The sequence below is a fragment of the Pipistrellus hanaki genome (assembly GCF_964339955.1).
Source record: "Pipistrellus hanaki genome assembly, chromosome: 5".
NCBI classification, from domain to species: Eukaryota; Metazoa; Chordata; class Mammalia; order Chiroptera; family Vespertilionidae; genus Pipistrellus; species Pipistrellus hanaki.
Window position 1 is genome coordinate 64,984,966 of NC_140507.1, and position 25,156 is coordinate 65,010,121.

A 25,156-nucleotide genomic window follows, 5' to 3' on the forward strand; every position below is an offset into this window, starting at 1 on the left:
TACCTTGGTTGCGAGCACACCCCCGGTAGGGGGTGGGGTGTGCAGAAGGCAGCTGCTGTCAATGTTTCTCTCTCATTGACATTTCTAGCTATCTATCCTTCTTCCTTCCTTCCTCTTTGTAAAAAAATCAACAAGATATATTAAAAAAAAAATAAAAATGGCCAAAACCCGGCTTGGCTCAATGGATAGAGCGTGGGCTTGGGGACTGAAGGGTTCCGGGTTCGATTCCGGTCAAGGGCATGTACCTTGGTTGCGGGCATATCCCCAGTAGGGGGTGTGCAAGAGGCAGCTGATTGATGACTCTCATCGATGTTTCTAACTCTATCTCTCTCCCTTCCTCTCTGTAAAAAATCAATAAAATATATTTAAAAAATAAAAATAAAAATGTATATATTAAAAAAAGAAAGAAAGAAAAAAAAAAGAATGTGTGGCCGCCATCACCCTGGATTTCTCAGGCAAATAACTCAACCAGATCAACCTTCTGGTCATAAATCAGGGCTCCCAGGCATGCTTTTGCGATGGGCGCGATGGGCGCGAGAACAGGGAGGGGAGTGGGGGGAGGTGTGCCTGTGGGTGCGCGTCCGCGCGCGTGGGGCGATGGCACGCACCGCCCGCTGAAGCAAAAGCCGCCGGAGCGGAAGGGTGGGGAAGGACAGGGAGATGGGAGGCCGCGTTCGCCTGCATAAAGCCCTGGCGAGTCTCCATCTTCCGGCCTCGAGGCCTGAGCCTGGAGGATCCTGCCCCGCGCTGCTCCTCTCTGGAAGCGCGAAGGACAGAGCGCGGTTGGAGCTGCGTGGCGCGCTCGCAACCCCGCAGGGCACCAACTTCTCGCGGGGCGGGGGTGGGGGGGGAGGGGCTGGCTCACTCTGGGGGCGCAGGCCGTCCTCCCCGGGGGCTCGCAGCCCCTCCCCGGACCCCAGCGCCTTCCCCGCCGGCCTCCCCCACCCCCCTTCCCCCGAGAGCTCACTTCCCGCGCCGCCCGCGGTGCCACCCGATCCCCCTCCTCGGCCCCGAGGGACGTGGAGCGCGCGGGGCGCAGGGCCTTTCCGCGCCCAAGGACTCTTCTTAGGGCGACGTCCAGGAGCTGGGATTCCGCTGGGAGGAAAGGGGAAGCCGAAACCCCTGAAAAGAGAGAAAGTGGCTTCTTGATCCGAGGCCCAGCTCGGCGCTCAGGGCCCGCGTGGATGGAGCCCGAGGCCCATCCCGGAGGTTCATCCCGACCTCCTTGGAGCGGGGCCTAGCAGCCCACGGCTCTCCCCTTCCTTTCTCCTTCCTTCCCCGCCCCCTTGCTCCCTTGCTTCTCCTTTAGTTTTCACATGTGTTTTAAAAATTCATACGTGGGCACGTTTAAAAAGCAATTTCGCATTTTAAAGTCGGCAGCAGCGGAGGGAGAATTACAAATAGGATTGGATTTAATTAGCTGGTAATGCTCCTCTCATGCCCCCATAATTAAACAGAGATTCTAGTGGCGCTTCAGGGCCCACAAGTGATTATTACAAGCATATTTTACATTTACATTAAAATGCTGTCCCGGGGGTGTAATCCAAGATCTGGCTCCGTTTATTTATTCGCATTTCGAACCTGAGCGCTGAGGCCCCAGCACTGCGCTCCCCAGCCATGGAGGCCGGCTTGTGGGGGCTGTTGTTTAGTTTCCGAAGCTGATTTTTTTATTTTGTCCGGTTCTGTTTCAGGGGAGCAAGGAAAGACAGCTGATGGCTCCTGAGACCTCTTTGTATTGGCCAAGGTGCCTTTGGTCTCAGCACCCACTGAGACCTACTCCAGAAATTAAAAAAATAAAAATAAATAAATATATATATATATATATATATATATATATATATATATATATATATATATATATATAAAAGCTTGAATTTATGCAAAAATCTAGAGCCACTTTGGTGATTCCCCATCAAACTCAGAGAGGCACACTCAGCTCCCACAGTGCACCCTGTTTTCCTATAGGAATCCAATAGCCGGGTTTGGTGACCTCTCAACCTCTCTCCTGTCCAGTTTTTTTCTCTCCCTTTTTTCTCTATGGCTGATCTACCAATCTCCCTCCCTCTGCCACCCCCTGGGAATCGTAGCTAGTCCCCTAGCAGGGCCAGAACCTCTCTGGCCCAGGGATGTTGCCCGCTGGGTGCCATCACCTTGGGAACCCAGAGTTCTAGTTGCCCCCATTCCAACCCCACCGCCTGACAGTTTCCAGGCTCTCACCAAAGCGCGTGTCCGTGTTGTCACCAGATTCACTAGTGCTTTCGATGAGAGCTGCTTCCCTTTTGGAAACACATTTCCTCTCCCCAAGAGAGAAGAATCTATTCTCCAGGACTGGCTTAAACACACACACAGCGGAGTTTTCTGTGAAAACAGCCTCGAAGAGCTGTTTTGGAGTCCGGTAAAGACTTCCGGGAGACGAAGGTAGGCCTCCCAGATTGTCATTTCTGGGGCTACCTCTTCTCCCTTTGGCCCTCTTCGTCGTTTTTTTTTTTTTTTCCTTCAAAACGTTTCTATCACAACCTCCTTTTTACTTATGCCCTTATCTTTCTTAAACAAAGGACCCCTCCCCCCACCCAGTTTCATTAATTAGTGGCACATGCTGGCCAGGTACCAGGAGCATCTTTGACTCTTAATATTTCCACTCTGTGAAGGCATGGGAGAACAGGTAAACTCTAAAGATCAATTTCCACTCTTTAATCCTTTTTTTTAAAGACAAAACATCTCTTCTGAATGATTGAATATATATCTTAGTAATGTTCTGCGCCAAGATGCAGAGGAGGACATTTTAAACTTCTGATAGTGCCATCTCCCGGCTGGCTCCTCCCAGAGCTGCCTTCCTCTCTGGGCACAGAAAGAGCCACTGGGGTGGAGAGTACCAGGGGTAGGTCTCCAGAACACAGCCACCACCGAAGTCCACTTACGTCACATGATTCATTAGGACCCTTCATCCTCATCTGACCCTGCTGATCCAAGCACCACCAGTGAAACCCCATAAAACCAGCCAAGAGGCTGGCCGGGATATGCCTGCATTAATTAGAGCTGTGTGGGCCTTCGCTTCCAGTCTGATGAACAGCTCCAGGGCTGCAGAGGGCAGAGGGTTTGGGGTCCTTTTCACCTACCAGTGCTTTCTGGTCCTACCAGGGCATTGGTGGAACACCATGGGAGACCTGAAAACTCACCCCAACTCCCTTAGAGCATGCTTAATCACAGTAACTAAGGCTACAGCCTGGCAGTAGGTCCCTAAGATGAACAGGCAAGAATCTGTTCAAAGGAGGAAAGGAAAAGAGAACGAGCAGTGACCTTTTGTTCTTATTGTTGCACCCAGTATAATTATGAGAGAGAGCAGAGAGAAGCGCAAAAAGAAAGAAAGAAAAAAGTCTGTTTTTTAAAAATGTTTTTTTTAATTTTATTATTTGTTAAATCTTTATTGTTGAAGGTATATGTATATATCTGGTATTAATAGAAGGCATAAATATTTAGCAACCCTCTTTATGAACACACACACACACACACACACACACACACACACACACACACACTGTCATGGCTATAGTTTATCAAGAAGTTGAAGATTCTTCCAAACCATTTACAAGGATAAGGGAAGGCATGCTGGGAGGGAGTGTGGGTTTGAACACATTTGGCAATGGCAATTCTGGCCAGGTACCAGAAAGTCACAGAACACTCAGATAACAGGACCGACCCCATCACTGGCAGCACGACTCCCACCCCCACCCCCATGCATGGTACTTTTCCTACAAGGCTTCTTCTCCACCCACATCTATCCCCTAGATAGAGAATGGTCAGGGTCAGGTGGCAGGACCCCTTAGCCTCTGGGGAGGGAGGAGCTGCCCTGATGTAACTGAAGGTGCCACCTGCTCCGTAGAGGGAGCAATCAACTCTGGTTTTATGCCATCTCTTGTTGATGTATACAGGACAAAATGCCTGGGGCCTGTCAGGCCTACATAGACTTACTTAATACACTGCATAATTTATCTCAGTTGGTATATAATATGTGAGCATTTCCCAGTTTCTCCCCCCTCCTTTTATCACCATACAAAATATCTACAGGCTAGATAGAACATGGTAACACCTCTCTTATAATAGACAAATATTTATTTGTTACTTATCTGGTGTAAAAAAATTTAGTCTTTTTAAATTTAAGTGTGTGTGGTGGGGGATATGGGGACACCAAAAATGAGGGATCTGGAATTGTATGACTTCCCTCTTTCTGCTTGCTTTTCTTCCTTCCCTTCTTCCCTGGTTTCGTATCCTTTAAACTCAGCTGCAGAGAAAAGACATCCAGTTTGGAGTTTTAGGGATCCTTTGTTCTGCATGTGTCTTATCATCTTCTTTCAGGATATTTTTAATTATTATCAGAAGGCATCTCACACCCTGACCAGATTGTATTTGGTGTGAGCCTCTTGAAGTTCTTCAAAGCTTCCAGCATCCACCCGCTTCCAATCCCTATAGATCAGCAGAACAGATACAAGTAATTTGCATCCTTCTAAATAGGGATTATATTCCTATTTGCTTTTCCATGCACCAGGAAGCTCTTGAAGGATGTACAAGAAATAAACATCAGGAGAAGCAAATGGACAGAAATTGAAAGACAAACTATTCACATATACATTTCATATATTTTTGAACCATGAGAATGTACTACTGCCTATTGATTAGAAATTAATATAATCAAGATCTATATGAGAGCCGCTAGATGCTAACTAGTTTAGGCATAACATCACACGTGGAGGAGGAGGAGGAACTAGAGGACATCTACTGAGAACATGGGATTGGAAATATGTAAAAAAAAAAAAAAAAAAACTTTCTGTGTTATGCAATGGGTCATAAATTGGTAATCTTACTAGAGAATAATATTTTTATGCAGAAGTATAAAACCATAGGTAAGGCCAAATGCATGCTACTCAAATGCTCTTTTCCTTTTTCCCAGGTGGGGCTATTTGTCAGTTTAAAGCCATTTGCTCTTCCAGTTCAGTCAGGTCAGTGGGAACAGACTTCCCAGACTTGCCGAACCCTCCACCCTAAGGGGAAAGTCCAAGTGGAACACCACTGGAAAAGAAGGATTGATGTTTCCTAATGGATGTTTGAAGATGCACAATTTCTTGTACAAGGAAGACAAGGCCCTTCCCTAGAAATGGCCGCCTCAGCCCACTCCACCTATCTTTCCCCTCTCAGGGAGGGCTGAACACTCTGCCCTAGAGTGTCTGCCTGTTTCCTTAGGCTTTAGCCAGGTGCAAAAGCTCTTGTTGGACAGATTTTACTCAGGAAACTTAATGTTTTAAGGCTAAATCAGAGGGGGGGGGGGATATTAAAAATTCTCTTAGTGATGTTAACTTGGAAACAAAGATGAGAGATCAACTAAGCAGAGAGTTGAACAATAGACTCCCTCTGCTCCAGGTTACTGAATGGCCCCTGGATGGAAAAAATAAATAAAAAGCCTTTAAATTAGACCTGCTGAGCTCTTTCAAAAATATGCAAATAAACAAGTCCACCCCACTAGGGATCCCAGGTCTTCAGCTCACACTAGTGTTTATGCCTCCTGCAGCTTTTCCTGTTGCATAGTCCCTGCTAGTAAACAAATGAAACCACTCTCACGGCAAAGGTCAAATTGCAAAATGAAAGAGACCGTTAAGACTCTGGCTTAAAGGTATGGTACATAGAAAACCACACGGGGAATAACCGATGCTCCACCCACTTGTGTTAATAAACAAATCCTCCCTAGAACAAAAAATCAGATCGCCTCTCCCCATGAAAGCAGGTGGTTAGGAGGCTTCCAAGGAGGCACCGGTTATGTTAGAAACGGGGAGAGGGAACTGGAGGAAGAGCAGGCCAATGTTTTCAAGACTCAAAAAGGTAGATCAGGAAGAGACGGTGGGGCAGGAGGAAAGGGAAAGGGGAAGGGAGTTGAAAGTCCTGGGTTTCCCCAGCTGGAACATATGGCAGCAGGGTTTTCAAGAAAAAAAAAAATGACGAGGGATAGATAGTAAATTATATTTTCCCCCCAAGCAATGCCTTCCCCCAAATGAAGATATATCTTTCACAGGGAATGAGTGGAGCTCGCTTAGAACCAATTCTCATTTTTTAGTAAAAATACCAGAGTGGTTGTGGAAGCAACAGAAGGGGTCAAGGTTGTGCTAAAAATCTCCAACATCGGGCCTGGCTTGGAGTGGGGATATCCAAACGGGTTCTTCATATTTCACGTTTTATAGAGAGTCTTTTCCCCAAAGGATATACTTTCATTAGGTCATAAATGCACCAACAGATGAGAGGGAAGGAGAGGTGAGTGGTGTGTGTATGTGAGTGTGTGTGTGTGTGTGTGTGTGTTGTACACACGTACTCGCAAGGCGAGTGCTGGAACCAAGAAGCCATAGGTGGATTTGGCTGTGGTGGGGGGTAGAGCTGAGGGGGCAAGAGCCTGGGTACTTGAGATTAGGTACTATGTACCCAGGTCAGAGGTCAGGGACAGGAGAGAGGAGGCAGTCCTGGGCACTGGCTACCCTAACCCTAACCCTAACTCTAACCCTAACCCTATTGCTTCTGCCTTGCTTCCTGAGCTTCTGTGTCTCTCATGGGTTCCACCAAAGTTCCTAACTGCCCAGAGTCAAAGCATTTACTGCCTAGAGCCAAAGGTCACAAGATGTGGGGTGGGGTGGGAGAAACGTGTTTTTCCAAGAGGGTTTGTTGAAACTGTAACTCGGGAAGTTTATGAGTTGGGGCCTCCATGCCTCAGCCTAGGTAGCAGTTGGAAAAGGGTTGTCTGTGTCCTTTCACTTCTCCTTGGACCTGGATTCCTGAATGGGAGCGGCTGACCTGCCCCATCCCCAAGCCCTGCGACTTGGTGCCCTCAGAGGTGCCCTGTTCCAGGCAGAAGTCTTTACAGACAGAATCGCCCTGTCACCGGGAGCCAGGTCGGTTTCTTTTAGAGCATTTTTTTTTCAAAGCGAGTCGCGGAGTTACGCAACTCCCATAACCGGCACCAATTAGCCCCCTGAACCGTGTCCCGGAGATTGTTTAAATCCGCGACGCCGATTTCACACTCAAGAGCCGGTAGCAGTTTTGAAAATACTGTAAAAACACCAACCCGGGATGATCTATCGTCTGTCGAGGCCAGATTAGCAGGACACGCGCGCCTACTCTCTGTTTCAATCACACCCCGAAGCGCGCAGGAAAAATATTTCAATCGGGATCTGCACACGCGACAGAGCCAAACTGGAGCAATCATTGTTTCCCTCTTTGGATTTCCTGTTTCTCCTGCGAGCCCAGGTATCAAGGACGAAGTTAGGTAACGTGAGCTCAAAAAGGCGAGCGGGACGCTGTCGTTTCAGCCCGATCACAGTTCGTAGTTCAAGGCGAGCTGCCTCTCTTTGACACCGCGCGCTGTTCCTCCGCGCCGCCCGCGCGGGGCCGCCCCCGGGAGCGTGCATTTCCAGGGCTTTTGGAAACAAAACAACGGACCCGCTCGGCGGGGCGAGAGAGAGAGAGAGAGAGCGCGCTCCAAGATGGACTGCCGGGGAGAGGCTTTTTGACCCCGATGGAAATTAGTCATAGTGACAGCCGCCGGGGGAAGGTAAATTACCCCGCGCGCTGACGCTACGCAGGAGCGCGCCCGCCCGATGGCGACTCCGCCGCGGCGCCGAGGGGGCCGGGGCTCCGGTTCTCTCCCCCCATGCCTGCAAAGCCCCGCTGCGCTGCTCTGAGGCCTGACATTGAAACGTGAAGGCGACGGAGAGAGGGTTTTTTGTTTGTTTGTTTTTTAAGGAGAAGAAAAAGGCAGGAGTAAACAAACAAACAAACAAACACAAAGTGGAAGGGAAGAGACGTGTGCGCCCAGGCGCGGGCGATCTGGAGGACCAGGGAGAAAAGGCGCAGAGTCCGAAGGGGAGGTAGGGAGGTAGGGAGGGAAGGAGGGAGGGAGGGAGGAACGGAGGGAGGGTAGGGGCAGGGGAAGGAGGGAGAGGGCCGCGCGGCTCCCTGCTCCCAGGTCCACGACTTGGGAGGTCCCAGGCCCGGCCATACGTCCCCCCAGGGAGGCCCGCGCTCGGGCGGGGTCACAATTACACCTCGGCTCCAGGCAGTGACTTAAAAACCAGTGGCGGGGACCGCAGTCTGGAAGCAAGGCCCTGCGGTCATCCGAGGAGGTCGGGGCCCGAGCGCAGGAACCTTTTTACTAGGCATGTGGGTACCAGGAAAGAAAAAAAAAAATCAAAATAAGCCACTTTCATCCAGCGTGGGCCGGGAAAATAAAAGCTGCCTTTTAGAGGGGGTGAGCAGGAGTTTTGAAATTCAGGGTGTGTTTTCCTTGTATATGTGGTTTAATGTCCTAGGAGGAAATTGTCAGGGAAATAACATTTTTTTGAGGTGGGGGTAGGGGGGAAGAGGGCTGCCATAAGGGTACACAGGTTTGTTCCACATCAGCTTGTGTCCCAGGCCTGCAAGCAACTACACATCTCCGGATAGATCATTATCCATCAGGGGGAGAATACTGGCGCGACCTGATTATATGGACCTAAAATAGGATCTAGTGGTCCCACCGCTTTTCTTGATAAAACTGAGCCTTTAAAACGGAATCTGCGGAGAGAGCAGGCGGTGGCCCCCTTAACGCAGTGGCACGGGCTGGGGAGGCGCTAGGTCTTCCCAGACCTAGGGCCCCGGTCTGGGGTATTTGTAGCGCCTCTTTGGATTCCCTAGAGGCTCTTTTGTAAGCCCAAAGGAGGCTGGCTCTCTAAGCTGCCCTCCCTCACAGGGTGTGGGTGGGAAGTAGGCAGAGGCGGCTGCAAGGATATTTTGATAGAAAAATGACTTATCTTTACGTTAAAACAAAAGTCGCTCTACCCTCTTTCCCGCCCCTCCCTCCCCCACGCCAGTGGGAACACGCCAAGTTCTATAGTTAAGAGGACCGACCGGACAGGGATGGGTGAATCTAGAAATCAGAACAGAATCCGGGTGCCCTGCGCCTTGCTTTCTGCCTTTCAGCCCTCCTTCCAGGCCTCACAGCTTCCTGGGAGCGGACCGGGTACCCTTGGGAGGTGGGGGAAGGAGGGAGAAATCTCGGAAGCTTCCAAGGAGGCAGGGAAGCGAGAAGTGTTTATTTAAAAAAAAAAACAAAATAAAATAATAAAGGTTTAAAATAAGTCCAAGCGTTTCTGCAAAGGAGTTTCCAACCTGATGTGTGTCCAGGAATGCGAAACTTGGGACCCAAACTGGCGAATGTTTATTCTGTAGAAAGCTGGCTCACCTTGGATCTGCCCCAGCTCAGTTTCCTGGCTGCGGGCCGCCGCAGGGACCTCCTCCGCAGCCCGCCCCCTGCCCCCCAGTTCCCCCAGTCGCCTTCCCCATCAGGCCGGGCCCCTAGGGCGAAGCGATCTCAGAAGAGAGCCTCCCCCGCTTCTTGGGCTCGGAGCAGCCCCTCCAAGTTGCCCGGACGGGCGGGACGGCGCTCCGCTGGAGAGAACAAGGAAGGTAAGCGGGAGCCAGGCCCGGTAGTTTGCTTCCGCACCCTGCACCCCATCACCACCACCACCAGGAGTGTTTGGCTGGTCCTAAGGTCCACCCCAACTGCCTAGGGAGCTCCAAGTCTTCCCCAAGTCCCGGACGCCGCGCCCCTACCCACCGGATTGCCTTCAGGGAGGGCCCTCGGTGCTGTGTCCACGGCGTGGCATTGTGGCCGGCGAACAGGAACCGCCAGGCCCGCCTGGTCTGCGCTCTTAGCAGCCGGGTAGCCCTGCGGGTCGAAGATGTTCAGAGGAGGAGGAAGTGCAGAGAAAAAAAAAAGAAGAGGAAGGAGGAAAAAAAGAAAAAAAAAAAAAACACACCAAAAACCAAAACCTAACGCAGCGCACGAAAAACCAACTTTGGGGTTGGACCTTTTCAATTTCACACGAAGCGACTGGAGTATCTGGAGAAGGTTTTTGAAGACGTTTAGGAGGGAGGGTGAGTTTTCGCTGAGAAACTCAATCTGCCATACAGTAGCGGCCCCATCTGGGATCTGTCACTGCTGACAGCACCACAGGGCACAGCAGTGATCTTCCGCACAGCCTGCACTCCCCGAAATACCCTCCTTAATCAAAGGATGTCTGCGCGCCCGAGCTCCGAGGAACGCGCCGGCGAATTCCAGCCCCGGCCCGCCCCCTCCCCACGGACACAGCCTCGGCCCCTCTCGATTTCCCAGCACATTAATTAAAAGCGGAAAAGGGACGGCAGCGGCTGATGCCATTGCTCTCAGAAGATCATAATCGTAAGAGTCATCCTGTGAGAATCCCCGAAAATGACTTTAATGAATAATTTCAGAGACAGTTATGGCTTTGGGTGATTACTGAGCGAGAATATGAAAACCAGATTTGCAAAGCAAAGACGGTGATGGTCAGGCAGCCCGGAGGCCACTTTCCCATTAAAACCGCACCCGCTCGCTTTCCCTTAGGGCCGAGTTCTAAGTTGCAGGCTTAGGGTGCATTTTCTTCTTTAGAAATAAAAGCAACAAACGTCTCCCCTCCCCCATACACACACGTGTTTCTGCCTGATCCAAGGGACAAAAATGCCAGCTCAAGGCAACAATAGCAATCCACTTTAAATAGACTGCAACCCAACCATGCCCTGGCCTCAGTGGCCACTGGCCTCCATCTTTTCACCGAGGAGGCATTCATTTACTGCCATCTTCATTTAGAATGATGCCCTTTTTTTTTTTTTTTTTTTGGCATCTTCTCAACACTGTACTTGATGAAGGTTGAAAATGTCCTCTGCCGCTAAGTCCTCTGTTTGTTCTAAATCCTTTCAGCTGGTAGGGCAGCAAACAAGCAGCAGCATTCTACCCCTCACAGAAGAATCTGCAGGTCTCCCTAACTCTTTAGTTCTTGTTCGCCCATAGACTGAAAGGTGATTTGGTGCTACAAGGCATGGTATTTGGAAGCACTCCACCTGGTCACAGGAAAGCTCCAGGTTGGGTCCGGTTGGCTCATGTTGTGCATGAAATATACTATTTGCCAACACTGGATCGTTAACGGGGGAGGGCTGGTGAATACCCTGTTATTCTTTATATTAATGATCTAGCTGCCTGCAAGCCTGATACCTTTGCTTGGATTTCCCTGAGCCCATGGTCCATGCTGATTCATTCCAACTAATTCAAGCAAAAGTGGATTTATGCTTCACACAAGAAAGTATTGGGGACAAAAGCAATGAGGGTGTTTTTGTTGTTAGTGTTGTTTGTTAGTTTTTGAGTGGTCTGAATGATTCAGAAAACTGCCTCTGTGCCTGAGCAGAGCCATCATTAAGGAAGATCCTGGAGAAGCCACTTGCCAGCACTGAGAAACTTCTTTGTGAAGCTATTGCCTGCCTTTCCCCCTCTAGAAGCACAGATGGGTTCCTCCTCCTCCAATCAGTAAGGATTCAGTGGCCCCAAAGCCTCACTCTCTATTCCCGTCCCCTAAAAGACTCACCACCACCGCCCCCATCCCCCAGCTCACCATTTCCTGAAAGGGGTCGGTGGAAGGGGGAGCCAAACTATCTCAAATGTGGCATTTTCACTGACTTAAGAGGAAATGATCCTCTTCCGTTCCAGATTACACGAAGACACGTTGGAGTTTGGTGTATGGAGTGCCTTGAAGAACTGAGGAGGGGTGAACATTTGGGAACTTTTCTCAACTGGATTTCCTGTTTATCTTTGATAACCTTGCCCCCCTCCCCCAATAGATCTTCCTGTTACTATGCTCAAACCATGGGCTATGACTACTTTTCACTCTAGCTACATTCACTGTAGCTTCTGATGAAATACTCAGACTTTGCAGCCCGTGTGCAAACGACTAGCATCTTCTGGATCTGCGTGGAGTCCCTGCATTGCCCAGTCACATCAAGTATAGAACTGAGCCTTGTAGAAACTTCAAATAATACAGGCCTTGCCCTCTCCACCCCCCAGTCCTTGACAAAGCCACCCCAAATCGCCCAGTGTTTCATATTGGAGTGCAGAAAGCATCCAAAGTGAGAAACCGGCAGCAGCGTGTAGCCTCAGGCTGTGGTTCCCAAATACCCTGGGGGAGTTTTCAAAATTGCAGAGTAGAGTCTCCTCCCTGATGTGCTGAGTGAGACCTTCTGGAGGAGGTGGAGTGAAAGGAGGACTGCGTTTATAATGGTTTCAAGGTCTTTGGGGATCTGGGATAACTAGATAGGTGTGGGAAGCTCCAATGTAAAGGGTTCTGGAGTCGGATTTGTCCCAGCAACAAGGACAGTGCCCCAGGGAGCCAGCGCTGGAGATTTGGAGGGTCATCCTCCTGTCCAGGAATGACTGGTAGACAATACACCTAGTGGCTGCGCTGGGCTTGGAGATATCTAGTAGGGGGCAAAACTGCCACCCCTCAACCTTCCCTTCCAAGTGTTTTGCTGTTTTGCGTCCAGGACAACTCGGAGGGGGCAGTGTTAGGGAGGCAGGAGAGGGCAGAGCGCCTCTGTTCCCTAGACCCATCAGGTGTTCCTAGCAGGTGCAAAGACTGGGGCTTGGAGAGAAGTCCCTTTGGGTAATTAGCCCTCCACACCACTAGGCAGAAACTCATTAGCTTGGCTTCAAGGGCTGTAAGGACTAGGCGGGCGCCAGCGCGGGGAGGGGTGGACCCTTAAAAGCAGCCGGGACCCCTAAGAGCCACTCCTTCCCCGCCCTCTACCCCTCCCCCCTGGCTCGGGCACCTCAGTAATGGCCGCAGTCTTGCAGAAGCGCAGCACCCCGGCACCCTGAGAGCAGACTAACGCCCGCAGGTCAGGGCCGGATGTGGGAGGCTTTTCCAGGGGGAATGCAGCAGACCAGCGAGTTGCAACATTAAAAAAAAAAAAAAAAAGTGGGGGAGGGAGGACAGTAGAAAAGCTAACGGGCCCTGTCTCACCTTCAAGAAAGAAAACAAAAAAAAAAAAAAAAAAAAACCGCTTCAGGGCTAAAACATGCAAACGTAGAAAAGTCCCGGTGCGCAGGAGGGTGGCGAGGCACAGCTGCCGGCCTGGCCCGCAAGGACTTGGCCGCGCGGCCGCCGCTTACACCCAGCTCGCGGGCCGGTGGCTCCGGGCCGTCTGCCCTGACGTCAGCGCGGCCGGCCCGCCGCGGCCAGATAGGCTGCGCGGCCGGGCGCGGCGCTAATCACTCCCAGATGTGCCTAATAGCGGAGATAAAGACGGACCGAGCGGCCGGGAATAAATTTGTAATCAGGGTTCTACCATCTGATCATCAAAGCGGCCCCGATGCCGGGAGAATTTGGAGAGAATGTGTGTGTCGTGGGGAGGAGGAGGAGGGGGAGTCGTGTGTGTGTGTGTGTGTGTGTGTGTGTGTGTGTGTGTGTGTAGGAGAGAGGAGGGGGCGTGCCCCGCGGAGGGGCCTGACTTGGCCGGGGAGGAGCGAGAGGCCCCGGAGAGAAGTCCAACTTCTGTGCGCGTGGAAGGCAGCTACGAAGCGCACAGATACGCTGCCGGGGCCGCCGGGCTGTCAGAGGCCCAGGGACCGGGGCCGGCCGGCGGCTGCTATGAGCGAAGTGCGCCTTGCACAGCAGCTGGATGGTCAAGGGGCGAGTTCAGGGCTGGCCGGACCCCGGAAATATGGGATTCTTTTCCTCCCCTGGAGTTGCTCCCCTGCTCCTCCTCCCCTTTATAAACAGTTAAAAAATGATCTGTCCCCCTTACCCCTGGAGGATGGCTCCAGGGTCTCTCTCTCTCTTAGGGATCCGTGGACTCGACAGGCCAGGAGTCCTGTGCGGCCAGAAGACTCTGCAGTGCTCCCTACTCTCAGGGCGATCTGGATGTCCAGAGTTGCGTCTCCTGGAGCCAATAGGTCCCCAGGCCAAAAGATCCAGAAAAGACAAGCAGTGCCCAGGCTCATTCTTCTACGGGTATAGTCACAAGCCTCCCTTCTAGATCATCTCCCGGTGACCCACCACCAGTCCCTTTTCCAAATCCAGGCAGGTGGGTGGAACAGGCGGGCGGGCAGGAAGGACGCCTGGCGACTGTGGAAGAGAGAATCGCCAACCGCAGGTGCGGCAGACCCAGCGTTTCCTTCCCTAAAGCCACAAGCATAGCTGAGAGGTTTCCTGACATATACAGACCTGCAGTGCAAATGCATCCAGGCTATTGTGCTGTTGTGGTGTCCTTTGCCGAGTTTATTGTCCCCCCCACACACACACACACAGACACCCCTCAATCCCCCACAAGGGACTTAGTTCTCTACTTCAAAGGTAATCTCAGAAGCAGCTCAGAGGCCCCTCTCTGATCCCTCTGGCTTTGCTCACTTTTACCCTCAGCACCCCTTCCCACAAAAGATGTGTGCACACAACACACTCACACTCCTGGTACCTTCACTCCTGGGTGAGATACCAGCTTTGCGACCCTCACCACCCCAAGGGGACAGCCACAGAGGCACAGTGAGAGGAAGGGATTGAGCTACCCCCAAGTCTCACACATCTGTTTTCCTAGAGCCTGGGAGGCTGCCAAGGCCACTACTGCACCCACCTTACTGTAGAGTTGGCCAGGCTGCCTGGTCCTGCCACACCTGAGGAGGGCAGCCGAGGCCCACCCTTCCTAGAGGCCAGACCTACTGGCTATGCCCCTTGGAAGCTGGAACTTCCCATTGGTCCCCAGAGAAGCTAACCTCCCTCACCCCCAATTTAGAAGGCAAGAAGAATCCCAGGTGATCTTGCTGTCACCTTCACGTCTTGACCTGAAAAAGGTCTTAAATTAAAGCTGCCGTCACTGTCCTCACTGGGGGCAAAGGTCCTGGAGGGCTGAGATTGGGAGCAGGGGGTGTGTTTGGGTCCCACTCTGTTATGTTTTCCAAATTACTTCTCAAAACGTTGAGAATGGGTTTGTAGGAAGAAACACACACACACACACACACACACACACACACACACAGCAGCCAGGCCAGAGCCACGCTGGTGCTCCAGGGTTATCAGGCGCTGGGACTGCGTGGCGGTCTGGGGCCAAGCCCTGACAGCCAGATCTACCATCAATTTACCTTCCGCCGCCCCAGCTTCCCATTTAGCTTTTAACGTCAAATCCTGCATTTTTGTCGGCTCCGGCCTGTCTAGAGAGCTTGTGATTTCGCTGCAGGAGTGATTGCTTTTAACAAAATGGCAGCAACCACATTATCCGAGCAATTAAAACAGAGAGACCTTTTAGCCCAGGCAGGAGCTTGGAAACTTCTTTTTTTTTTTTTTAAGGAAAAAAAGAAAAGGAGTTAAAGAGATGGAAATGTGTTGAGGAGAAAAGCATGGAAGCGGTCAAGAAACGTTGGCCCAGTACACCGGTCCCTTTCCTGGGCAGGGATGTTGGGGAGGATAATCTGAGCATCTTGCCTGCGGGAGTGTCCGGCCAGTGAGGGTGTGCATCCGGTTAAGGTTTTGGGGTCCCCGGGATGTCCCGGTTCTGCTGGATGTCTGGCTTTGGGGTTCCTGGAGAGTAGAAATGTCGAGGTGGTTGAGGTGTGGGGTCTGGTGCTGCTGGGCCCGAGGAAGCAGGGCATGGCAGACAGGCAGGCAGGCAGGCAGGAGAGAGAAGGCGGGCAGCGCTTGGCCCAGGCCAAACAAAGACCAGTTTCTGGGGAGCGGGGGTTTACAAGCTTGTGGAGTAGGGAGCTGCCCCCGAGCGCTGGTGCTGCCAGGCTCTCCTGGTTCTCCTCTGCTGGTGCTTCACAAACCAGGGGACATGTTGGACCAGCAGAAACGCGTCCAGGCCCAGATGGTGAAGTAGACCAGCCGCCCAAGCTCAGGCACGCATGCCCTGGTGAAGGCAGCTCCTCTCTAGCTCCTGTTTTGAAAACCTCACCTCCTCTCCACTACATGGGTAGGCGTCTTCCCCTGACCCCGAGGGGGTCTGGTCGGTGTCTTTCTCTTGAAGGGATGAAAGCAAAGACGCGAAAGGCGGCGGGAAGCAGGAGAGAGGGAGGGAGCCACTCGGTCAAACGGACAGGGATCCCGAGAGTCATAGACAATAAGGGCGCGCCTCCCCCCGCCCCCCCTCCCCAATGCTATAAACAAAGGCAAGTGTCTGTAAACACAGCCCCGCGCCCACCGCGGCGGCCCAGCGCCGGCTGACCCGAGGGGAGAAAGTTCAGATCGCTTTGGCCGAGTTGTTCTAACCCCTCGCCCTCGCCTCGGCAGCTGCCCGCAGCGGAGACCCGAGGCGCTCGCCCCTCTCCGGGATCGCCCGCTGCAGGCGGCGGGCTCCGAGCGAGCGGGCACCGACCGGGCGTGGGAACCGCCGGGCGATCCGGGGAGCGGTCTGTGCCCGGAGCCGAGGTGCGAACACCACCGCCTCGAGCAGGATGGGCTCCAAGATGGAAAGCCTCTGGCAAGCCTCCCTAACACCAGATTTATATAAGTGGCGTTTCATGAAACAAACCACTTTTTAATACGTTTCACCTTTCTTCCCTCCCCCCGCTCCTGAATCCCTCCCTTCCCTCCCCCTCCCAGGCCTGCCCCGAGTCCTTTTACGAACGACAGTCTCTCTGGTTCCTAAAGCAGAGACTCGGGATCTAGCCAAGCCCACGGGCAAAGGAGGCCTCAGGGACTTCCTTCGGGGTCGTGCTGGGACTTGGGGAGACCAAACCTCGGACAACGTGGGGGAGAGGAGGGGAGGGGGAGAAGGGGCTGGTAGCCCAGAGAGGGAGCAGCTTGCTGGGCTTGCTGGGCAGACACCGCGAAGTTAATATTGAATTCCCTGTAGCTCATTCCCTCTAGCCCTCACTACGCACCCCTTTGAAATCCCTGGTCCTGCTGCTGGAGATTTCTTACTTGATGTTACCTAAGTTCCTGATCACGGACTCTCCCCACCCCCCAGGCCCTCCCTCTCCCCCCGCCAGCTCAGACGAGAATACACTCTTTCCTCCAATCCTCCATACCACGCAAAACCTCTTTCCCTCTTTCTCTCTCTCTTTTCTTAATTAGATGGAAGCCCTATATTTTGAGTGAAAGGCTTTAACGCCTAGGATTCTCATCCACCGAAAACGAGCTCCCCACACCAAAACCCAAGCCTCCTCCTCCCCACCGAATGGCTTCTGGCTGGTTTCAGGAAAACAAGGACCCCTTCCCACCTTAACCACAGACCTTTCTCCAGCCCAGACCCTCCTCCTACAGACCACTCAGCGTTCTCTGGGAATGTGGGGGACAGAACCCAGGCATTTTGGCAGCATTTCAGCAAGGACCCTATCTTAAAGGAACCTCCATGCCCTGGGGAGGAGGGATGCTCCCGTTCATGATGGGTCGAAACCACTGACTCTTTCAAATAAAGTTAGAGGCAATCATAATTTAGTTTACTTCGGAATATTTTAAATAGTATGAAAACAAATATAACAGTTTTGTTTTCAAAAACTCTTTTGAGGTATCAACTATTAAAAGATTGGGGGTTTTGTAAAAAAAAAAAAAACACACACACAGTGGTTTATTGAATACTTACAACGTTTACACCTTCAATATTAATTAAATTCCACTTAGTTTTAGAGGATGGAAGTGCACGAAACAAGTAGCTGTTGGGAACATCTTGGAACAGGGAACAACCACGGGTGAAAGGAGACAGCACTAGATACCAACCCCAACGGAAATGTTAGCGGCCCCGTTTTTTTTTCTTTTTGTTTTTTTTTCCCCTCTGCTTTGAAATAAAGCTTTAGAATCCCCAGGAATATTTAGATCCAAAGGCCGAGTATTAAAGATACACCTCACATACACACCAAGGCCCGCTGTCTTTTATCAGGAAGCGGTTGGGCAGGCGGGGAGGGGGCCACGCTGGTGTTTATACAGCCAGGAGGGAACATTCACACACACAGAATCTACGAGTCGACGGAATCCCTTACCACGCGGGAGTATCCTCTTCATATTAAAATCTGGAATGCTTTTCTTCAAATATCCACTATCTTTTTGGAGGGGGGTGGTGGGGAGCGGATGCCTCATAGCAGGGGGGCAAAGAGTGGGGAGGCAAATTGCACATAAATAAACCGGATGATTCCAAATGCAAGTAGTCCTCGGAGCGGAGCACTGAGAGCTGGCCCTGAGTCCTGGGTCTGCATCTGGCTCCTGGGCCCCAGCTCACTCTCGCTCTCCTCCGCCTCCTCCTCCATCTCCTCCTCCTCCTCCTCCTCACTGCTTGAGTTCCAGGGCCCAGACGTGCTGCGGCCAGCCTGTCCGGCCTTTGGTTTTCTTGTCGTTGCTGCTCACTGTGCTTTTCAAGATTTCGTTCTGGACAGAGGGGAGGCGAGGGGGAGAAAAGAAGAGGAAAGAGAAATTGAGACAGGAGACCTGGTTCCACAGCACCCCCGCGCTCCCTGGGCTCAGAGAGACAGTGAGGCCGAGGAGGAGATGGGAAGTAGGATGGTTTTAAGTCCTAGTCCCTGCACAAGAGCTAGGAAGACCGGCGGCGTGCTGCCCTAGCTGCCGCCCTAGCTACCACACAGGCCTCCAAGCGCCAGCAATACTCAACTACAGAATCCGCACATTTATAAACAGCAACCCGTCTGCAAGTCGCTTATGGAGAAGCAGGGGGCCCTTAGCGGGGTTGGCTAAATATGGTTTCCCTGCCTTCAACCGCACTCCCAGATCCCCGCTCTCCGGAAGATGGGGAGAAGTTCCCGCACCCTGGCTTGGGCCTGTGGGCCGGAGGTTTTCTAGTCCCGGCTCAGCTGTGCCTCTCCTCCAGGCCGCTGAAATCCCCGGCTATCCTACAGGTCTCCCCTTTATGCAGCAACAACTAGAGCGCCACGGGCCCCAAAGAAGAAACCCTCTATTTTCCAGGCCCTTTCTGGCAAAAGCCCCCGCTCGGAACACTACTACCCTAAGGGCACTTGGTAGGAGCTTGAGAAAATTGATTTTCAGTTACAATTTTGCGTTACTGTTCACAACAATAACAACGATCATAGTGATATTTACCATTTGCTTTACAATGTGCAGAGCAGTGCAAATAAAACAAGAAACACCCGTGCAACGGATTCATCTGATAAATTACGTTTTAGCCTCATCGCGGAAGAGAAACCGGAGCTGCATGTTGAAGCTAAAAGTACTTATTGTATGTTTACCTTGACATCTTCCGGAGCACAGTAAGAAACGACCACAAAACCCTCTTAGAATCAGTGGCCTCCTCCTTTTCTCAAGAGGTGGACATGGAATCAATAGTGAAATAATTTTGGAATTGAGAGTTTTGGGAACTTTTTTTTTTTTAATCATCTGAAATTGAGACTTTTTTTTTTTTTTAAACATCTGAAAGCACTGAATTGGAGGCCAAATGAAGATCTTAAAGGACACGAAATGAGGGTGTCTGGGCCAGGGCGATCGGAAGATCAATCGCGACCCTGAGTCTGCGAGGTCGGTCCTAAGTGCTCCGGGGAGCCACGATAACCTGGAGGGAAGATCACCAGCGCCCAGCGCCCCTCTTAACCTCCTCCTCCTCCTCCTCCTCCTCTTCGGGCTGACACCCTCCCCCACCTCTGCCTCTTTGGGAAACGGGCCTTCACACAGCCCGGTGCAAACAACCGAGGCTCAGGACGCAGCAGCCGAAGAAAGCGGGATGCCATTGCTCAGCCCGTTTGGAAAGAGAGGGGAGGAGGCACCGGTTCCCTGGAAACCCGCACCCTCACCGCCCCCCTGCTACCCCCTGGTACTAACCAGCTCCTTCTTCCTTTTCTCCTCCTTCACATCTGTCTTCTTGATCTCCGCCTTGAAGGCCTCCGCCTCGCCGTTCTGGTCGTCCTTGGCCAGCAGGTCCATGAGGTAGGCGATGTAGCTGGTGGCCAGGCGCAGCGTCTTGATCTTGGAGAGCTTGGTGTCGGCGGGCACGTTGGGGATGCACTCGCGCAGCTCGGCGAAGGCGCTGTTGATGCTCTGAGTCCTGCGCCGCTCCTTGCGGTTGGCGGTGCCCCGGCGCTTCACCGGCCGCGGCCCCCCCAGGCCCGGGGGCCCGGCGCCCGGCGGCACCCCCCCGTAATGGGAGGGGTCCAGGCCGGCGGCGCCGCTGGCATACTCCGGGCTGTAGGACAGGGCCATGCTGTAGTCGGGGGGCGACATCTCCGGGTGGCCGATGAGCCAGCCGTGGAAGTAGGGGTTCTCCTCGTGGCTGCAGCGGCTGGCGGCCGCGGCGGCGGCGGCGGCCGCGGCGGCGGCGGCGAACGGGTAGCCTTCATGGTGCACCACCGGGTGGTGGGGGAAGCCCCCCACCAGACTCATCTCGCCCTCCGCGCCCCGCCACGCGCCCCAGCGTGCGCGCAGCCCCGCGGCGCCCTCCGCCCGGGCCCCCGCTTCGGCGGCGCTCGGCGGCCTCCCCCACCCCCCACCCCCCACCCCCCGGGCGCCCGGGCCGGCCCCGCAGCCGCAGAGGGGGGTGCTGCAGCCCGGGCCCCGGCCCCCCGCCTGGCCGGCCGGGCCCGCCTCAGCAGCGCTGCCGCGGCCGCCGGCTCCCCATGGGGCGCGGCGAGCTGGTCCCGGCACCGTGCGCCCTTGGCCGCCGCCGCCGCCGGCTCCCGCCTCGCTCCACGGCCCGCGCGCCCGCTCCGGCTCCCCGAGCTGCTGCTGCTGCTGCTGCTGCTGCTGCTGCACAGACGCCGAATCCTCCGGTGCTCATGCACAAGCGCCCGGGCTCCCGCGACGCTGCTCCCGCCGAGTCTCCGGGCCCGGCGCCCCGGGCGGCCGCGCTCCTGGCCCCGGGGTTGAGCTCGGCGTCCGGGGACGAGTCCGAGCCGCCGCCGCTGGAGGAGCCGGCCGGGCTCTGCAGGGGAGGCGGCGGGGTCGACCGCTCGGGGCGAAGCTGCTACCTCCGTGCGACCCTCCCCTTCCCGCCCCTTCCCCTCCCCCCACCGCCGGCCGGATCTGGGTTCTCGGGCGCTTATTGTTTTAATGAGATTTTTTTTTTTTTTTTTTTTGGACGGTGGTGGTGTTGGTCCTGAATGTGATTTTTAGGTGCGGGCAGCACCGTGTCCTCCTCGCTCCTCTCGGGCGGCTCCCTCGGAGGGTTTTTCAGAGAGGTCTCAGTGCATCCATGTTCTCAGACCCTCTCTCCTTCGTTGGGGGGAAGGATCGGGGCCCCGCGGTGGCCTCGGAGCGGGAGGAAGGCCGAGGCTCCGGCTCTCCGAGGGGCTGCGCGGTGCGGAGGGAGCTCCCGGGCGGCGTTGGCGGCGGCGGCGGCCGTGCAGGGCTGGACGCCGTCGTCAGGGCGGTCGGCGGGCTTTCCCGGCAAGATCTCCATGTACAGCCACATCTTTAGGGCCGCCCGGGTTAATATATGTCGTCAGAGGCTCCTCACGCCAATCCCGGGGCGGCGGGGGCGGCGCCTCGCGCTCTCCGCAATAAAACTTTTTTGATGTTCTCCTTGCTAATTGCCGAGGTCCTCTCCTAGGATTGGCTGCCCCTTCATAACCATAAGATAATTAAAACGAGAGAGAGGGGGGGCGGGCAGGGTTAGAAAAACTTTTTTATCAGCCAGAGGTTAATGCAAGTGTTTAACAGATGCTTCCTTATTAAAATATTCCCCCCCCCCCCCCAACTCTCAAATATTGAAGAATCTCCAGCCAGGTACAGTATCTCTCCTTTTTTCTTTTCTTTTCTTTTCTTTTCTTCCTTTCTTTTCGTTTCTTTTTTCTTTCTTTCTTTCTTTCTTTCTTTTTTTTTTTTTTTAAGGTATGCAGATACTGCTTTTGGAAGTGGTTGGTAGGTCATCGAGGCAAGAAATCCCCGCAGGCCTACGGATGAGAGCAGAGGCGGCGGGCTGCTGGGCCCCACAAAGGGGCGGCTGAGCCCCGGCGGACTCCGGGAGCGGCGGGGAAGGCGGATGCTCGGACCGGGCACAGGCCGGACACTCCTGGCTGGTCCCTCACCCACCCCCTTACCCCCGGCGCGGGCCATTTGCAGCGGCTCCCGTGATGGTAGCTGCTTTCTGGAGATCACCATTGAGACCCCCGGAGGAAAGGTCCATCCAGCCGATTGTAAATCCTATTCCCATATTCTGCAGGGACACCAGCCCCTACGAAGACTTCCTTGGGCGATTTCAAAGCGCAGGCACCTCGATCCCCCGAATTGGTGGTGTGGCGGGGACCGGTGTTCCCCCGCTTTAACTAGCCTGTTTGGTAAGTAACTGAATATTTTTTACAGCGTGTTCAGAGCTTATTTTCCAGTTTTTATGAACAAACATATAAATATATCTCTACATTCCTGCCTCTCCCATAAAAGCGGGCATCTGTGGAAGGCAGGTTTAGTTCTCGGAGGGGAACCATTAAACACCAGTTTAAGAGGCAGGCCGGGAGGACGGCTCGTGGATGTTTAGATTGCTGGCCATGGTGATCTTGAACGCATTATAACGGAAAATGGATCTCCACTTGGAAGTCACCGGCAGCGGCGGCGGCGGCGGCGGCGGCGGGGGGCACCCAGGCCAGGGCGCCCCTGTGGCGTGAGCCTCTCTGAGAAGGATCAGAAGGATCGCAGGAGGCTAGTGGGGTGAGGGGGCATCGGGACTGGACAGTGGCGGGAGCTGAAATCTTCCATCAGCGTTGCCCAGAGCGGCCAGGGGAGGCTGATGTATATATATATAGATGAGGGTGGTAGATGAGGGTTCTATTTGATGGAGTTCTGTTTGGGAAAGGGTGTCCACAGTAGCCCTCTGGCCATCAATTAGAGGGACCAGAGGGCAGAGTGTGCAGAAGACGGTGCTGGCCCTGAACACCGGGTCATCACCGTCTTCGGAGGGAGTCGGCAAAGTGAGTCCTAAGGACTCCGGAGGACAACCCTCTCCTCACCCGCTGGGTGCGTTCTGTGGGGCACAGAATTCGGGGATGGAAGGCATGGTCAGGGCAAATGGAGAACAGGGTTGGGGAGGTTGCCCAACTCCGTTGCTGCCAGGGATTTGAGGCCCAGAGCCCTGGGCAACAGCACTGAGAAATAATTTTCAGGTTGGCTGCGGCAGGGCCTTAGGAGAGGGGAAGGAACTCAGAGAGGGAGAGAGGGATATGGAAACATAGGCTGGGAGTCCATTTGAGGCCCATTCAGTTCCCTCCATAGGAGGTCAGTTTCCCAAGGCCTGGCCCTGGTCAGAACGTCTTAAGGCAGAGAACAGGGAGTGGAGAGCAGCTGAAGCTAGATTCCTTGGTAAGTGCCAGGAGCTTGGGTTTGGGCTGGAAGCAAAATACAGGATCTAGAACGTAAAAGCTGCAAACGTTGGTGGGTCTGCAATTTTGAACATAAGGAGGGTCCTTTTAAGACGTTATTCTTCCAGGAAAGAATATAGGTAGTGTGGTCTGGCTTCTGTTTACATTTTCACCAGGAGGCAACCCCTGAATTTGTAAATATTGGTAGTTCAACCCCCTGACATTTGATACATTAAAAAAAAAAGTCTGTTTATAAAAAACACATCTAGGCCTTGGGAGTATGTAGACAAAGTAAGATGGTTGCACCCTGGCCGGGAACAGATAAAATTCACGGAGAGCAGTTGGTAGTCGGCTTTCAGACCCAAAGGGAATTTTGGGGAATTGAACGGAGGATGAAGGGGCCCAGGAGAGGGCTGGGTTGGAGACTGGGAATGCCTGTGTCCATCAGAGGCAAGTGGCCTCAGTGGTGAAGGCTTCAGAACTTGCCTCGTCTTTCTCGTGATCTTTAATTGAAACAACACCAACAAAAAACAAGCGAGTCCCTTCATGGTCCCAGATAGCATGGCAAGTGATAAAAAGAAAAAAAAGAAAAGAAAAGAAAAAAAAAAGACAGACAACATGGGACAGAAAAAAGTCGTAAAAGATGCTAATCTGAGCATCAGTTCTTACTGACAGTGTCATTATCAGTTAATTAATGTGGTCCAAGGGTCTAGGGCTTCATTTATCTCCCAAAGCCAAACGCAGAGGCTGCAGCCTTAGAAAGGCGGCTTGGAGGCAGGGGACAGATGGGTGAACGCTGCTGTCTTGAGCTGTAGTAGTTCCTGCCTCAGAGAAGCCAGAGGAGCTGAGCTCCACGTGGAATTCTCAGTCAGAGGCAGCCATGTTTCCTCCCTTGGTGTTCTCTTTGGCACATTTTGCTCCAGGCGCAGCGGGATGCTGGGTTAGCTTGCTGTTTTGGAAAGCTTCGAGGCAAAGGTACCATCTTTGTCTCCCCCAGTTTAGGTGCCCTGTGCCTTCCAGAGGCGGTAGTGATGAAAGTGATGGTAGTGGCAGTGATGGAGGGAAAAGTAGAGGGGGGAAAAGGGAAGGAGGGTGTAGTTCCAGGCTTAAATGTCAGCCTGGTGAGCCCTCCCCAGGGCTGAACTAGTGTGGCCTCTGGTGCGCTGCTCCCCAAAGGGATTATTTTCTGAGCACTCAGAGGGCCCCAGCTGCTGAGATGATGCTGGCAGGGGGGGAGGGGGGGCAGCCCTAGGGTGGGTGCCCACAGGAGGAATCCTGGCAAGGGAATTACTTTCTACTTCTCCTTTCCTAGGCTGGGGGGGGGGGGCTGCAACTTGTCTTCCCGGGGTTAGTTTGGAGACCCCTTCACAAGGGGGCCGCCTGGTTTGGGGGGATGTTTGTGATCCCGTGTCCATGGTCTTCGTCGTAGCTGATGGTGCACTCACTGTGCTGCTCATGACATCTGCCTCCAACTAACAGAGCCGGGTTCAAACATTTATTTTGCGCCCATGTCCCTGTCTCTCTCCCTTCACTCCCACCCCTTCCCCTGGAAAAGATTCAAAGAGCAGGAGAGAGGCTGAGCACTCCCTTGCAAACATGTTGGTCTTGTGAGATACTTTAAAAAATCAATCTGGTTTCAACGGGGGAGAAGATATATATATCACTGTGTTTTAGGGAAAATACGGATCTTTTCTGAGGCCTTTCTGATTCCAAAGGCAAGGGCAGTTGTATCTTGTGTTTTGCTCATGAGAACTCAAAATAAACTGGACCTGGAATGAGCCAGGCCAAAGGGCCATAAACACACATTTTATGTTTACGGGAATGATGGCTCAATTCCCTTCGTGTCTTTTTTTTTTTTTTTTAAATCTCGTTTTACCTTATTTCTCCAACTAACATAGAATTCACTGAGCATTCCCTTACATATCCACAGTGAGCTTGTATAAAGTGACCCCCCGTCCCCCAGAAACCCAATGAACCCCGAAGGTGGCACAAGCACCAACGTGTCCTGAAGGTGTAACTCAGTCCCACCTGCTCCAGGGACCCTGCTTCCTGGGACACACGGATGGCTCTGCA

At 53.1% G+C, this 25,156-nt stretch overlaps 2 protein-coding genes and 1 long non-coding RNA gene across 18 annotated transcripts in view; 1 reads left to right on the forward strand and 2 right to left on the reverse strand.

The window, feature by feature from the left end:
- LOC311623309 (histone-lysine N-methyltransferase SETMAR-like) overlaps positions 1-9,997 on the reverse strand; it is a gene marked incomplete at its 3' end in the record, with an annotated part of 325,341 nt that extends 315,344 nt beyond the window's left edge. Inside the window, exons 1-2 of the mRNA XM_084885317.1 lie at positions 9,879-9,997; positions 9,626-9,736 (exon numbers count right to left, since the gene is read on the reverse strand). The remainder of the gene's footprint in view (positions 1-9,625; positions 9,737-9,878) is intronic.
- A 7,615-nt stretch (positions 9,998-17,612) lies between these two features.
- Positions 17,613-20,291, reverse strand: HAND2 (heart and neural crest derivatives expressed 2). Its single transcript, XM_084884344.1, has 2 exons — positions 19,620-20,291; positions 17,613-18,200 (listed from the first exon to the last, which is right to left on the reverse strand). The coding sequence occupies exons 1-2, from the start codon at positions 20,175-20,177 to the stop codon at positions 18,102-18,104; spliced, it is 657 nt and encodes a 218-aa protein (XP_084740470.1). The 5' UTR covers positions 20,178-20,291; the 3' UTR covers positions 17,613-18,101.
- A 1,083-nt stretch (positions 20,292-21,374) lies between these two features.
- Positions 21,375-25,156, forward strand: part of LOC311622875 — a 56,571-nt gene continuing 52,789 nt past the window's right edge. For 14 of the 16 annotated variants that reach the window (XR_014795050.1, XR_014795051.1, XR_014795052.1 and 11 more), the window contains exons 1-2: positions 21,377-21,518; positions 21,955-22,069. This is a non-coding gene — a long non-coding RNA (uncharacterized lncRNA). Of the gene's footprint in view, positions 21,519-21,954; positions 22,070-25,156 lie in introns of all 16 variants that reach the window. The other 2 variants (XR_014795048.1, XR_014795049.1) reach the window with 2 other exon arrangements.

Excerpts from the sequence above, each read along its gene's own strand:
- HAND2 (XM_084884344.1), bottom strand. The coding sequence starts at position 20,177 with ATGAGTCTGGTGGGGGGCTTCCCCCACCACCCGGTGGTGCACCATGAA. Across the intron at positions 18,201-19,619 it reads AGAAAAGGAAGAAGGAGCTG|AACGAAATCTTGAAAAGCAC; the intron begins GTTAGTACCAGG and ends CCCTCTGTCCAG.